At 54.1% G+C, this 14,851-nt stretch overlaps 1 protein-coding gene across 1 annotated transcript; it reads right to left on the reverse strand.

Annotated features, from left to right (window-relative positions):
• Positions 1-9,797: 9,797 nt before the first annotated feature.
• On the reverse strand, positions 9,798-12,332 carry KISS1 (KiSS-1 metastasis suppressor). The gene is made up of 2 exons (XM_043568380.1): positions 12,105-12,332; positions 9,798-10,144 (listed from the first exon to the last, which is right to left on the reverse strand). The coding sequence occupies exons 1-2, from the start codon at positions 12,205-12,207 to the stop codon at positions 9,798-9,800; spliced, it is 450 nt and encodes a 149-aa protein (XP_043424315.1). The 5' UTR covers positions 12,208-12,332.
• Between the last annotated feature and the right edge of the window lie 2,519 nt (positions 12,333-14,851).

Below are 14,851 nucleotides of genomic sequence, written 5' to 3' on the forward strand. Positions count from 1 at the left end.
GTCAGGACAGGACAGGGCGGACGAACAGGAAGGAAGCGGAGGACCGTGGGCCCAGAAAGGGCTGTGGGGGCGAGGCCACTGCATGGAGGGCGCTCGAGGAGCGGAGAGGCCAGGCTGCTGGCCGGGTCACCGTCTGCGTGGATGGTGATGTCATCCAGAAAGACTGCAGAGGGCATGGGGTGGGGGAAGGCTGTAAGCCAGGAGCCAAAGTCTTTGGTAAACAAGGAGGCGGGACCTGCACGTCCAGTGGTGACAAGGGTTGAGTGAGTGGGACGGGAGGGTCCCAGGCCGAAGGCAGGCGCCTGGAGGGAGAAGTGTCTTCTCCCAATGTCCACGGCAGCCCTGGGAAGCGAGTGGACCAGTGTTCCTCTAACACAGGAGGAAACCAAGACCCGGGAGGGTACACAACGGGTCCTAATTCATAGCTGGGGTGAGGCAGAGTGGGGCCCTGTGTCTCCCCTGCACCATATCCTGTGATACACGGGGGTCCGCCCAGCCACCAAGGGGTGGGGTGTGCTGTCCCGGAATCTCACTTCTCCCTGCCTCTCCCCTGCCTGAGACCCTGACAAGCTTGTGACCTGTCCTGGCCATTGCAGGTGACTGACCACCGCCTCCCTCCCCACTCTCCAAACCCCAGAGCAGGAGCAAGGGAGAAAGCAAGTGGGGAGATGGGGTCAGCCTTGCGGCGGCCTCTGAACGCGGGGAACAGCAGCACCCTTTACTGAGCACCTACCCTGCGCCCTGAAGGACTGTATTCTCTCGCAGCCTCGGGAAGCACGTGCCCTTGCACCCACTGTTCAGATGAGGAAGCGGGGGGCTTCAGGGAGCTTGGGGAAGGATGAGCTGAGAGCCGAGCGCTCTGCCTGTGACTCCCGGCCCCTCTGTGTGGCCGTGGGTGTCAGATGTGACCGGCAGAGCCATGGGATTCAAAAGAGGGGGTGCTGAGCTATGGCTGCGCGGTCAGGAGCACGGCCACCCCACAGCGCTTTCTGTAGGGGAGGGAGCTCTTTGAAGCCCAGCACCCGGCTGCAGCTTAGACCCCCTGCACGGAGCACCCGGGGCCTCAAGTATACTCTAGGTTGACCAGAATCTTCTGTGGCAAAGGCAGGGGCAGGGGCAAGGCTTCCAGCCCACAGGTCTGGGTGCCCTGTGGCCCTGGGCACTTTCCGACCCAGTACCCTCCCTGCCCACATCCCTGTCTCCTGCCTGCCACAGCACTTCCCGTGGCCCAGACCCACAGTGGGGCACAGGGGCGAATACTGAGTGTGAATAACCTCAGCAGGAGAGAGACTCCTGAGGGCATGAGGCCCCCCCGTGGTGAAATCGTGGTCCAGGAGGCCCAGGAGAGGCGAGGGTGACGGAGCCCAGAAATAGTAACCTCCCTGGTTTCTCCCGGTTACTGCAGCTCAAAGGCTGGGAGAAGGGTGGCTGTCCCTTGCCCTTTTCGCGGCTCCCCTCAGTCCCCCCTTCTTAACTCCTAGGCCCAAGAGCCTGAGACCAGAGACCAGGCAGGACGGTTGATGGTCTGGAGTCGGGATGAGCAAAGATCCTGAAAGCAAGACCTGAAGGTTCCTGGAGGGCTCTCTGCACGCAGAGGCTGAGCCAGGAGAGAAGCCCCAGGAGGCCACGAGGCCCTGGAAGGATTTTCTGAGGGAAGCAGAGCCAGACCTGACTGTGCGGCCCCACAGTGCAGAACCGAGGCCCCGGGGGTGAGAGGCAGGGAGAAAGAATCGGGCTCAGTTCCGTTCCAAGGAAGAAAGGTCTAGCAGTTGGCGTTGCCCAAGAGTGAGCGCCCTGCCGGGAGGTATGCATCACCCCTGGGACAGTCAGCACTGGTTTTCTAGGATTCCATGTGTCCCCACTCCCTGCCAGGTGGCCCGACCTGTTACTGGACCACATCCACTGTTGTGGGGAAAATGCAGACGGAGGCGGAATCACCACGAGGGTCTCTCCTCTCTGACCTGGGGCTGTGTGCAGGGCCCGGGGCTGTGGGATGGGAAGGAGAGTGGGTAGGACCCTTATCGGCCTATCTCCCAAGCCCCCGTCAGCCCAGGGTCCACTGTTTCTCACAGAGGCTCCCCAGGATCGTACGTCTAGGGCCCAGGCTGCGTCACCTGGAGGTCAAGGGTCATGGAGCTGGCAGAGGCCCAGGGGAAGGGTCGTGTTGCACCTGCCCTTTCCCAGTGGGGCAGACCCCGGACGTGAGAACCAGTCAGGGGAAGCATAAATTCAGCCGGAGCCTGGCCCTCTGGTCAGATCCCACGGCCGGGTGTGTGTGTGGTGGGGTCGGGTCTTCCGGAGGCCGGTATCTCTCAGGAGACAAAGGGTGCCCAGGGTTTCTCTAAAAATGGTCTCAAATCCCACTTTGCTCCATGACAGTGATCCCAAGGAGATTCGGGTGGTGTGACCAAGGCTGGGAGTGCCCAGTGGGGGTTGAGGATGAAGGCAGACAAGGCTGGTGGTTCGGAGAGCCTGGTTTCTGCTGCTTTGAGCCAAGCACGGATTTATTCCCGGCCATGGTTAGTTTAGTGGGAAAGTCTTGCCACGCCCACTGGTATGGAGGGAGAAACTGACCTCGTTGAGCCTTCGAGTTGGGGAGATTGGCATCGGGCTGGTCCCGCTTCTGTCCATAAGGAGCAAACACTGACTCAGGAGAAAAGATGGAAAAAAAATGGACATTGTCTCTCTTCCATCTGACCTCCTGCCCACATCATACTGAACTCCCCAATCCCGGAGGGCCCCAGCTGGCTCCTCGGAGGAATTTTTCAATCAGATGGAGGCCCTGAGCCCAGCAGAGATGAGCAGCTGGGGCCTTGAGAGGGAAAGAAAGACCCAGAATGGAGTTTAATAACCAGCCTGGGCTGCCATGTGTGGGTGGGTCGTCCAGGAGCAATTAGTTGGAGAGCTCTGGGGGAGGCACCAGGGCTGGGACCAGAACCTTGGAGCTGCGGGGGCCGGGGTGGAGAGAACCAAGTGCCCTAACCTGTTTGTTCTGGGGACCTTGGAGGAACAGGAATTCAGCCACAGGGTTGGGGTGATCCCACCCTGAGGCCTGCTCAAGAGATGACCCAGGAAAATGGAAGGCAGATCACACAGGTCTTGGGAGCTACGGGGGCCTGAGGGGGAAGCGAGGATTGGCGGGGGCAGGGGCTCGCGGGAGACCCCTGGTCAGAGGGGGTGTTCCTGAGATGAGATGCACCCAGCGTAGTGGGACCAGACACCGAACGCTGAGGCACGAAAGCTAGAAACATAATCAACTGCTTTCCCCCAAACGGCACATTATCCGAAAAACCTTAAACTAGGAGATCCCTTTGCCGGAGGAGGGTACGATGGTGAAGCAGCTCAGTGGAGTGTGAGTGGCGAGGGTGGTGGTGATGCAGGGGGTGGTTTGGACGGGCAGGGAGGTATGGCCAGCAGGGATAGAGCTGGGGTGGGGCAGGGCTCTTAGAGAAAGTGTATCCCAAGAACACATTTCCTAGAAAATGGACCTCTTCCTTTCTTCCTCTTTCCCTCCGTCCCTCCCTCCCTCTTGTTTTTCCTTCCTGCCTTCCTCCCATCTGGTATTTTTTTTTAAAGTAGGCTCTATGCCCAACGTGGGGCTTGAATTCACAACCCGGAGATCAAGAATCACATGCTCTCCGGACGGAGCCAGCCATCTATTATTTTTTATCAGAAAAATAAACACTCTAGTTAAAAAAAAAAAACAAAAAACAATAGGACTAAGAGGCTGGTAATGAAACCTAGCAGTCTCCAGTCCTGCCCTGAGCCCCCAGCCCCCCCACCCCCTTTCCTGCGGCACAGAGGCAACGCCTTTGACTCCCGGTCGTTCAGACTCTTCTCGAGGTTATGCTTATCTTTCCATTTCTTGATTTTCAATTTCATACATTATGTATTGATCTTCTCTCATGGCAGATGAAGATTTCTCCGTCTTATACTCCAACCCTCCGATTTTGGCAAAATCAAAAGTCAGTGTTTACATGATTATAATTAAAGTATGGTTCACAGTGTATAATGCTTACAGTTCCGTAATTTTTCTGTGCTTTTCATTAAGTTCATCACTGCCCACCCCTTCACCTTTTCCCCACTCCTTGTTTTCCTAGGAATTCTGCCCCGATCCCCCAAACCCCCATCTCCACCTGGTGCCATGTTCAGGTACGGTTCAGTGGGATTTTCTCCCGGGAGCTCCGTGCTCCTAGGCTGGCCACATGCTGTTGGCTGAGGACCTCCTTGCTGCTCCCGGCTGTGGCTTTCTGTGTCCAGGCTCCGGGGGGTGCCTCTTTCTCACTCTGTACTTTTGTTGAAGCAGAGCATGTGCTCCCAGAGTTTGCTGAGAAAGGGTGCTTGACAAGCAAACCCTTCCAGTCCTGGCATGGCTACAAATGTTTCCATTCCACTCTTACTCTTTATAGTTTGGGTGTGAATAGAATTCTAGGCTGAAATTCTAGGCTGAAATTTATTTTCCTTCTGAAGTTGGAAGTTGTTTTTCTGATTTTAACAAGTCTGGTGCCACCGAGTCGGGACTCTCCTGTGGATTTCTCTCTGTGGGCTTTTGCCACCTTTTCCTTTGTCCCTGGCCTGGGTCTCTTCCGTTCATGTACTGAGCACTCACTCAGAGGATGCCCTCGATCTGGAAAATTCGTTTCCTTCCATTCTGGAAAATTGTCCTGCACTGATTCCTTGGTCATTTCTTCCCTCCTATGTTCTCTTCTCTCTTCTGGATCTCCTATTAATAGCATATTGCAGCTTCTGTTTGTTTTCTAAATACTGTATACTTTTTTTTAAATTAACAAGCACCCAACTATTAACTTCTTTTTTTTTTAATTTTTTAATGTTTTTTTAATTTATTTTTGCGAGAGAGAGAGAAAGAGAGAGCACAAGCTGGGGAGGGGCAGAGAGAGAGGGAGACACAGAATCCAAAGACAGGCTCCACGCTCTGAGCTGTCAGCACAGAGCCCGACATGGGGCTCAAACTCACGAACCGTGAGATCATGACTTGAACCGAAGTCAGACGCTTAACTGACTGAGCCACCCAGGTGCCCCATAAGTGTTGTAAACTTTTAAGTAATCTCTATACCCAGCATGGGCTCAAACTCACAACCCCAAGATCAAGAGTCACATGTTTTACCGACAGAGCCAGCCAGGTGCCCTTCTCCTGAGTTCTTTTTCCTCTACCTTCTAGGAGATGTCCTTAACTCTAGGTTCCAACTCTTCAATTTCTCTACAGTTTTTTTCTCCTGTATATATATTTTTTACTTCCAAGAGCCTTTTCGGATTCTTTGATTATTATTCCTTTGTTTAGTGCATCTACTACTTGCTTTATGGATGCAGAATTTTCTCTTATGCCCCCCGAGGATATTCATTACAGACCAGGTTTTAAAAAAAATGATGTCTGTTTTCTTCGTGCTTGTTTGGTTTGGTCTGCATCCAGACTGGAGGTTTTCTTCAAAACCCCTAGAACGCTTTGGCTCTTGGTTCATGGTTGAGGGAGAGAGACAGGTGGCGTGGCCTAGAGATTCAGTGTGCATAGCAGGGCTCGTGCTGGCCCACCCTCTCGAGATGGAAGTTCTGAGCTGGCTTCTCCCTGGGGCATTCCTGTAGACCGAATGCTTGTGTCCTGTCAAAACCATATGTTGAAATCCTAACCCCCAAAGTGATGGTGTTTGGAGGTGGGGCCTTTGAGAGGTGATTAGGAGATGGGGGTAGAGTCCTCATGAGTGGGATTAGTCCCCCAAGGAAAGAGACGAGAGAGAGAGAGAGAGAGAGAGAGAGAGAGAGAGAGAGACCCCTCCTCCTTCCCACCACGTGTGGATGCAGCGAAAAGATAGCCTTCAGGAACCAGGAAGTGGGCCCTCACCAAGCAGGGAATCTGGGGCCCTTTGATCTTGGACCTTCAGCCTCTAGCCCTGTGAAGGACAAGTTTCTGTTGTTTATAAGCCACCAGCCTGTGGTATTTTGTCATAGCAACCCGGATGGACTAAGGCACCTCCGATGTCAGTATCTGAGGTCCTTTTTTTTTTTTAAGTTTATTTATTTATTTTGAGAAAGAAAGGTGTGGGGGGGGTGCGTAAGGGCAGAGAGAAAGGGAGAGAGAGAATCGTAAGCAGGCTCTGTAATCACAGTGAAGCTTGACTCAGGGCTTGAGCTCACGGAGCTCCAACTCACAAACTGTGAGATCCTGACCTGAGCCGAAATCAGGAGTCAGAGGCTTACCCAGCTGAGCCACCCAGGCGCCCCTCTGAGGTCTTTCTCTGGGACCTTCTCTCTTGGACCTTGCCTGGCTGTGTCGCCTGGGGAGACGGGATGCAAAAAGTTTGACTTTTCCACGTACAGATCTCCAGCCAGTCCCCACTGTTTGCAGTCCAGGATTCACCCCAGTGACCTCCCGGTCCTGAGACTGGGTCCTGGGGTGCATCAGTAAACCCCTTGGCTGGCTTTGAGGTTGTATCTTCCCTCATTCTGCCAAGCCCTCTAATTTCCATCTTCAAAATCTGGTTGTCATTTCTCATCTGCTGTCCCTTCTCTTTGTCCTTGAGAATTCACGCTCCTCTGTTCCTTCGGTGTCTTTTAAGGGGCTTCGGAAGTGAGCAGACATCAATGTGTCAAAAGTGGTACTTTTTTTTAGCATTTTGTGACGGTAATACATCGAAGGGACAGCTGTTAAGACTCTATTGGACAACTTTAGAGGAAACAGAAACAAAATGTGAGAAGGGGATGAAGGTGTGGCTGTGTGTCCTGTCCCCCTTCCCCCTCCCTGGGCTCCCTACTCTGAGCCAAGCGTGGAAACGTGCTGGGCTCTGATGTCTTTAAAATGGAAGACGGCACTGAAGGCAAGGAAAGGCGTTTTGCTGGCTCTCCCTGGACTTGACCCCCTTCACTCCCGCTGACTCCCAGTGAGTCTGAACTGGGGAGACTGCTTCCCTAGAGAAGGAGAACGACAGGGGAAAAATTCAGATGCCTGGCCCTTGACAGGAAGTTGAAGGGCAGGAGGCCTGCTCTGGGCCTCGGTGACTTCACCTGTGTTGTTATGAAAGCAGTCTGGAGAGGAATTGGGATAGAGTTACACCGGCTGCCGGACCTACTTCCCAGGACAAATCTTTCAGGAAAAGGGTTGGCCTGACACAGAGCGGGGGGCCAGAGAGAAAGGAAAGCCTATGGTGTCTGCAGTTAGCAGGTGGGGGTCTGCCTCTTGGCTCTGTAAGTTTCCTGCTGTGTGACCTTGGGCACACCACTTCCCCTCTCCCAGCCTCAGCTTTCTCTTTTGTACCATGGGGATAATATTGCCCACCTCCTGCAGGTGTTGTGAGGACGAAATGGGGCAGCTTAGCTCACTGCAGGTACTCAAACATTTCTTGTTAGTGTATTGAGTGTAATACCAGAGGCAGAAATGTCCCTGCCCTCCTCTTCCTTTCCACAGCAGGTGTGAGACCAGCTTCCGGCTATGCTAACAGACTTCCCAAAGGAGCTGGGACTTGGGAAGAGACCCTCCCCCTTTCCCTTCCTCCAGTGAGGGATGCCCAGGCCTTCCTGGTTATTCAGATCCCAGGGAGGAATGGATTTGAGTGTGCCGCGGCAGCTCACCTCCACGTCTTTGGGGCCTGGTGCCCTAGCTATCACCCAGAAAGTCTAGAGAGGCAGATGGGAGCCCCTGGGGCCAGGAATGTTTATAGCCCCTCACAGCCTCCAACCTGCCCTGAACACTCCCTCCAATCTGGGGAGCAGGTTCGGAGTCAGGCTGGGAGCCTCACGAAACCAAAGAGATCCCTTTGTCCCAAGACACAGGGCCAAGAACTGTAAATCCCAAAGTCTTTCAGGCAGAAGCATGGGACCCAGCTCCCCTCCTGCTGCCTGCTGAAGGAGGGCCTCTAAATCACCCAGGACAGACATCCTCAAGGACACGTGGGTAGCAGTGGGGGCTGAGAAAGCCTGCAATCTAGTTAGAGGGGCCCATACCCCACACAGGGTCACACAGACACATGTGTATGAACATGCACACAGTTGTTCATGTTTAGTCCTCTTACACGACACCCTCTCCCACACAGGCCTACTTCTTATGGGTGAGATCCATGCCCCTGAAGCAGCACGCGTGCACACATACAACGCGTGTGCTCCGAGCTCCTATCTGCCTAAACTTAAGGCTTAAGGTAGGGTTTGGGGGCAGCGCAGTGAATTTTGTAAAAACTGGGCTGCCTAAGAGCACATTTCAGAGGCCCTTCACAGTCTTCCCACCCACGGTCTTCATCAGAGAAAGGAACGGCCCAGAGAGTAGGAAAACTCACTTAGCAGATAGGTGTTGAGTTTATGACTCCTTTCCCAGAGGTACAGAGACGCAGCCTAGGCTGTTTGGGGGGAGAAGTCCCTTCCAAATACCAACAGCATCCCCCTGTCATGCCGTGCTATGACAGGAGCTCACAGCAGTAGCGATAATTTGAAAGATCCTGGAAGATGGTTTCAGGGTAGAGATGGGGGTGGGGCAGGTTGTCGTGTTCCCATGGCAGCCTGTCTCATTGCCATGGCAACACGTTCGCCCTCCATTCAGTGGAGTCCTCGTTTCTGTAATGGGTGGAACGCTGTGGCGCTTCTCAGGATGGTGGTGGCCCCGTAGTCTTTCTGGGAAAGAGCATTTCCATCCTAGGCCAGGCAGGGTAGGAGCCTACAGAGGCTGTCAGAAAGGGCTGGCTTTTCTTGCAGGCAGAAGGGTGTGGATTTCCTGTCAGTTTCCCTACTGACAAGCCTCTACTTCTTACTACAGAAACCAACTCCCCAGCTGTTGGGGGGCCTCCAAGAAGGTCCCCATAGGGCAGACTGACCTTTCTCGATGTCCACCAGGGCCGACTCAGTTGGAAACCCTTCCCGGCATGAAGTGGGGCCAGGTGCTGTCTGGAGACTGATTAGGCTCACCATTCATTGGCTGCAGGCCTTCAGTGAGTTATGTATCTTTCTGAACCTCAGGGTTCTCACCTGAAAGTGGGGATACTGCATGCCCAGTGTCCTCGGTGGTTACAAGGATGCAGAAAAGTGATACAGGTAGAGAACAGGCCGCATCCAGGGCTTTCCCTGGGGGAGGGGGATGGGTGGCCCAGGCCACTCTTGCATGCAGACTTCAGTGCCTTGGGGCTGAGCGCCCCAGCAGAGGTCTGGGGGGGGGGGGTGTTGCTGGAGTGATCTTTAAGCTTCAGTGGAAAGGGTAGTGGTTGGCATCATTTTCCAGATCGAGCTGTCCAACTGGCTGTAAACTTCCCTGGGAAAGGAGGAGGTGCTTCAGCCGTCTTCCCCTGGCCTAGATCAGTGCTACTCAAAGTGTGGGCCATGGCTCGTGCCCCTCTGCGAAATGTTGTCACCTGCAGGCAATGAGCTAAGTCTAGGAATTAAGAGGACAGCTGCAGCAATTTTAATAGAAATTTGATGTTGCCGAAACACTGAAGCAGCAACCAGTTCCGGTTTCTCTTTATTTTTAAAATTTTAAAAATTTTCAGCGATTCATCGCGTGTGTGTGTGTGTGTTTTAAGTAGTGATCTGCCCCAGACTGGGGAAAAACAATCTGGTTCTTCATATCTCTAGTTTGAAAAGCACTGAGCTTGATAAGACTAAAGTCATCTTAAAACCAGTAAAAATCCAATTGAGGAGCGAGGGAAAACTATCTAATCGGCGCTGCTTGCAAAAATTAGCCACAAATCACACTCAGGATGTTTGGGCAGCATTTCCTTTATTGTTTCAGGACAGAAGCCCCAGTCCCCCTCCCACTGCCCTACCCTCCACCCCCCACCCTCAGCTCAGACGCCTAGTCTGGGGTTTGAAATTCATGCCCCCGCCCCCATCCCGCACCTGGCGCTCAGCCAAGCGCAGCGCTCCCCGCGGACGCTTCCGGGAGGCGCGGTCTGCCGCTTCCCGTAGCGCAGGCCGAAGGAGTTCCAGTTGTAGGCGGACAGGTCCTTCTCCCGCTGAACCAGCACCGCGCCCCGCGGGGCGGGGATCAGGCGGCTGCGGGGGGCGCACAGGCCTGGCCGCTGGGGCCCCGCGGCACTCTCGGGAGGAGGGCACAGCGAGGCCCCCCGCGCGTTGGGCTGGGCCCCGGCGGGCTTTCTCTCCGCGCATCGCGGGCTCTGCTCCCACGGGGCCAGGAGGGCCTGGGATCCGAGCCGCTGGCCTAGGGCAGAACCACGGGGAGAGGTTGAGGTGAGGCCAGGAGAGAAGGCTTTGGAACACCCGCTCCCACCCCTAGCCTGTGCTTCCCTCTCATAGTTCCTGGTCCCTTTCATTCCTGGACCTCTAGGAAGCCCAGAGCCCAATGCAGACCATCTTAGCCCCCCAGGGGGTTAGGTCACTGGCTCCTCTTTCAACATAGCTTTGGTTTCAAATGGTTGCCAGAATGATCTTAAATGTCTTTTGTATTAAATCACTTCCTGTTCGGAAGCAAACAGGGTAGAGCTTGGAAATTAGCCTGCAGTATTTGTTGGACACTCAAGTTGGGCATTTCTTGGCTCACTGCCTGGCCCTCTGTCTTGTCTCTGTCTCAGGCTCCCCCACTGGACTGAGCTCCTTGGGGCGGGTGGGAGCTGTGTTCATTCAGTTCTCTGAGTGCTTGAAACAGTGATCTGCGCCTGCACGTAGTAGGGCTTCAAATGCTTGTTAAATATATAAGAGCAAATGAAAAGTCTGTAGTTAACAAAAACAAGGGTAGAGCTAAGACCACTGGGCCCCACACCTCTCCCCCAGTTAGTGTGACCCCCTAATAAGCTGCATAAGGGCTCAGTGAAGAATGAGAAATTATCTGGGTCACCTTCACCTGCTCACCCCTGCCTCCCCAGATATAATCTCTTTCCTTCACACTGAGGGCTAACAAGGCTAATTAGGAAGGCACTTCACATGCAAGGCTTGTTAAATTCACTGTAATTTTTGGCAGTAAAATAGTGCAACTAGCTCTGAGTAGACAGGAACCCCAGCCAATTGTGGCACGAGATTAGTGGAAATGAGGCCTGGTGTGTGAGTGGGTGTGTTGGGGGGGGGGGTAGTTGGCTTTGAGCCCTGCTCCTCAATGCCTTGGCATACTTTGGAGGAGAGGAGTGTGGGCGTGGTTCAGAGTTAATGCTAATCTTCCTAGAAGGCCCCTCCCGCCTTGCTTAGGGCCTGGCTGAGGCAGGGAGGGATGATGGCTTTCTTCCCAGTGACACCCATCATCCCTGCAGTAGGATTACTGCTCAGGCTACTGTGTGTGGCCTCACCTAGAGCCACTTGCCAAAAAGAGTCAACAGGTCAATGTCCCTGGGGGGAAAGCAGTGAGGTTATTCTCTGGGGGAGCCTCCCTCACCCAGAAAGAACACGTGGATCCCAGGAGAGAAGACACTGTTGGCCAAGGGCACCCGGGCCATCTTCTCTTTGCTCTGGGATATCTTATGGGCGCAGTGATATCACACGTGTACAGGGGACGCTCCAAGTTCCATGGCTAGAGAACTACCGCAGGCCAGAGAGGCCAAGCCGCATCTCATGTGCCCAGGAAACTGACCACCAAGCAGTGTTAAACCCACAACTCCTGTTCCGGGGACTAGCTCGTGCTGCTCAGAGGCACGCTCTTGGCAGTTCCTGCACCTGCAGGGCTGTTGCAGCATTTGATTGACTTCCGGGGTTTTCTTTGCCTCTTTGGGCCTCCGTTTCTCCAGCTAATCAGTTGCACAGTGAACTCATAAGGTTGACAGATATTAACAACCTGTCCTTTTGCTTAGGTCTTTTTTCCCCCCCCAAATTCCCCATACAGGGTCTGAGATCACTGATCAGAAAAGCTTGCATAGTACATTCCTTCCCAATGGATCTGCTCAGACAGGTGGTTGGCATAGAGCAGAGAACACACGTGAGGAGGAGCTCAGTGGTTGACCGGGGTCAGCCTCGGATGCCCATAACAGCAGTAAGACATCCCTTGCTTGCAAGATTGATGCGGCCCCTAAATGAATGGCATGTGCTAGTCTTAGGTTCTCATTAGAGGCAGCGTTTAAGTCACATTGATAGACTAGCTTTAATCTGAGAACCATGGTAACTCTTATTTTACGACAACTCATGTGCACCCCCCACCCCGTCCCCGCCCTGCCCCACCCTTCTTCCCAGACCACGCATACCTGTAGATAGAGGATTCTCCACGGGTGCCACCTTTTCAAATGTCTCCCTGAAGGAGGTGGCACAGAGGAAAAGCATCAGCTGCCAAGAAACCAGCGAGTTCATCCTGGTGAGAAGACAGGACCTGACAGTGCCCTGAGGATGAGATAGAAGGAAGGAGGGGAGACTAGGTCAGGCGCAGGGCATGGGCAGGGTGCTGCCCAGTGTGAAGAGGAAAGCCCTGGAGGCGGGGGGGGGGGGGGGCGTGTGTGGCACCCAGGAGGGACGGGTGAAGCGAAGCAGGGCAAGGAGTTTCACTGAGTGGAGGGCACTGAGGTCCAGACATCCTCTGGAGCCTGGGAGCTCCCCGCCGGGTTCTGCAGAACCCTCCACTTCCTGGGCCCAACTCTCCCGTTAGACTGCAACTTCCCAAACCTGGCCCAGTTCCCTCCTGCTGCAGCAGAGACTTTCTTCTTTTCCTTTTCCAAGAAGAAAAGTAAGAAAGAGGCAATCATCTCATTATCTCTCATAACCCTTCGCAGACCTGAGGACTGTCATTAAATTGTCTTATTGCCTGTAATACAGGGAAGAGAAAAAACTTTCCCTGATGTATCAGGTCAGTGCCACCTTTTTCTAGTCTTTGTGGGCTCCAAGAGGATATGCACTCAATTGACCTCGTGGTTTCGGCTGCTGGGGTGGGAGCTGCGTACCCTGATCCACACTTCACCCCCTTTGCCTTTGCCCTCTCAGCCTCCCACCCCCACCCCAGCTCTTGCAGCCCCCAAGTTGAATTTCTGTTTGAAAAAGTCATGGGGGGGGGAGGGGCGCCTGGGTGGCTCAGTTGATTAAACATCCAACTCTTGGTTTCAGCTCAAGTCATGATCTTATGGTTTGTGAGATTGAGCCCTGCATTGATGCAGCTTGGAGCCTGCTTGGGATTCTGTCTCCCTATCTCTCTGCCCCTCCCCTGCTTGTGCTCTCTTTCTCAAAATAAATACTCATTAAAAAAAAAAGTCATCAGCACTTTGGTATTGTCCAACAAGCATGATTAAAGACAAACTAATGGGGAGGCAGGTCAAAGGGATGGACAAAAAGTGTGTCCACTGGAGCTGCCGTGGTTCAGGGGGGCACGTGGGAGGGGCAGGGCTATCACTGGCGCCCATCAGCTGCTAAAGAATGGCTGCTTAGCATCGTCTACCCCTTTGTTCTTGCCCCCACCCCCACCCCCCACCCTGCAGCCTCCAGGATCTGGACACGGGGCAGATAGGAAGACTCCTGAAAATGGGATCAAGAACGCTCAAACCTGAGGCGCCTGGGTGGCTCAGTTGAGTGTCCAATTTCGGCTCAGGTCATGATCTCGCAGTTCATGAATTTGAGCCCTACCTCAGGCTCTGTGCTGACAGCTCAGAGCCTGGAGCCTGCTTCCGATTCTGTCTCCCAGTCTCTCTGCCCCTTCCCCGCTCATGCTCTGTCTCTTTCAAAAATAAATAAACATTAAAAGAAAACACATTCAAACCTGGCTCCAGCTCTGCCCCCCTCCCTGTGGGATGTAAGTCACCCCCACTTCAGGCCCATTTTGCCTCTCTGTGAAGTAAGAGCATTGCATCAGACTGGACACCAACTGTCCCCTCAGATAGTCGCTTTTCCTTGCAGACTTTGATGCTGTGACACTCTGAAATCCAGACAAGTTTTCTGCACCTGCTTTAAGCCCTGGGTGGGTATGGAGGAGAGGCAGGATCAGTTCATTAGAGCAGTGTCAACCATTTCTTTTGTGGCTTCAGACCATGGATGCACACAGCCCAGGTTAGTTCAGAGATGATTCCTGAACTAGGTGCTGTGCTAGGTGCTAGGAGTGCACAGGTGTGCTAAGACACAGGGTGCTTGTTCCCAGCTCCTCCCCCAAGAACCTAGCTCAAGAAGTTGAGTTGTCTTAGCTGACCACTTCAAAATAACACCAGAAATGACAGGCTGGCGGCATGTGGGTACCCAGAGAGCTGTGGGGGCTTATCCTGGATGGGGGGCAGGCGGGTTTGCCACAGGGGGTGGCGCCACGGCTGTTTCTGAGCACTGGTCAGCTGCGTGAATACGGGATTAAGGAAGGCATTTCCATCAGGGGGCGCTGGAGCTGGCCAGCAGGGGCCGGGCGTGGAAGGGACCACAGGTCCTCGACAGAGCTTCCCTGGAGAGACAGACTGTCTGTGGTGAGGCTGGAGAAGGGGCACGGGGCGGGGGCCTTCATCCCAGTGTAGGCTGAGCCCGAGGGGGTAATGCGTGTCTGTTGCATTTCAGATGAAGCATTCCGGCTGCTATGCGCAGGCAGTGTGGTGAGTGGGGAAGGTGAGGGGTGGGCAGGCGTATGGTTAGAAGGCTAGTGTACCTTCTTCCAAGCTCCTGGCACCCCGTAGCGCCTCCTCCCCATTATAGATACCACCATGGCAGGTGAGCATGCCCACGTACCACCCCCCCCCCCCCCCCCCCCCCCCCCCCCGCCAGCACAGGGGCATTGAGCACGTTCCTCTCCCCACCCAGGCAGCACAGGGGCATTGAACATAGTAGAGTTGAATTGTTTGGAAAAGAACCATCAGCTTTCACAGGGCCTGGAGAGGTTGACCTGCTGTAGGCAATTTCTGTGCCCCCACCACAGGCTATGTACCTAATCAGTAAAAGATTCCAGGTGTGGTGGGAAAGCTTTTGAAGTGAGGTGGCTTCCTTCCTGGGGTGACCCCCGGTTCTTGGTGCAGGGGGCTAGCAGGGTGCAAAGGGGCTCGGG

Source organism: Prionailurus bengalensis, chromosome E4 (genome assembly GCF_016509475.1).
Source record: "Prionailurus bengalensis isolate Pbe53 chromosome E4, Fcat_Pben_1.1_paternal_pri, whole genome shotgun sequence".
NCBI classification, from domain to species: domain Eukaryota; kingdom Metazoa; phylum Chordata; class Mammalia; order Carnivora; family Felidae; genus Prionailurus; species Prionailurus bengalensis.

Bases quoted from the DNA above. Each gene is read 5' to 3' on its own strand.
- KISS1 (XM_043568380.1), bottom strand. From the start codon at position 12,207: ATGAACTCGCTGGTTTCTTGGCAGCTGATGCTTTTCCTCTGTGCCACC. The intron at 10,145-12,104 runs GTATGCGTGGTC...GTTCTGCCCTAG, and splicing joins GGAGAATCCTCTATCTACAG to GCCAGCGGCTCGGATCCCAG.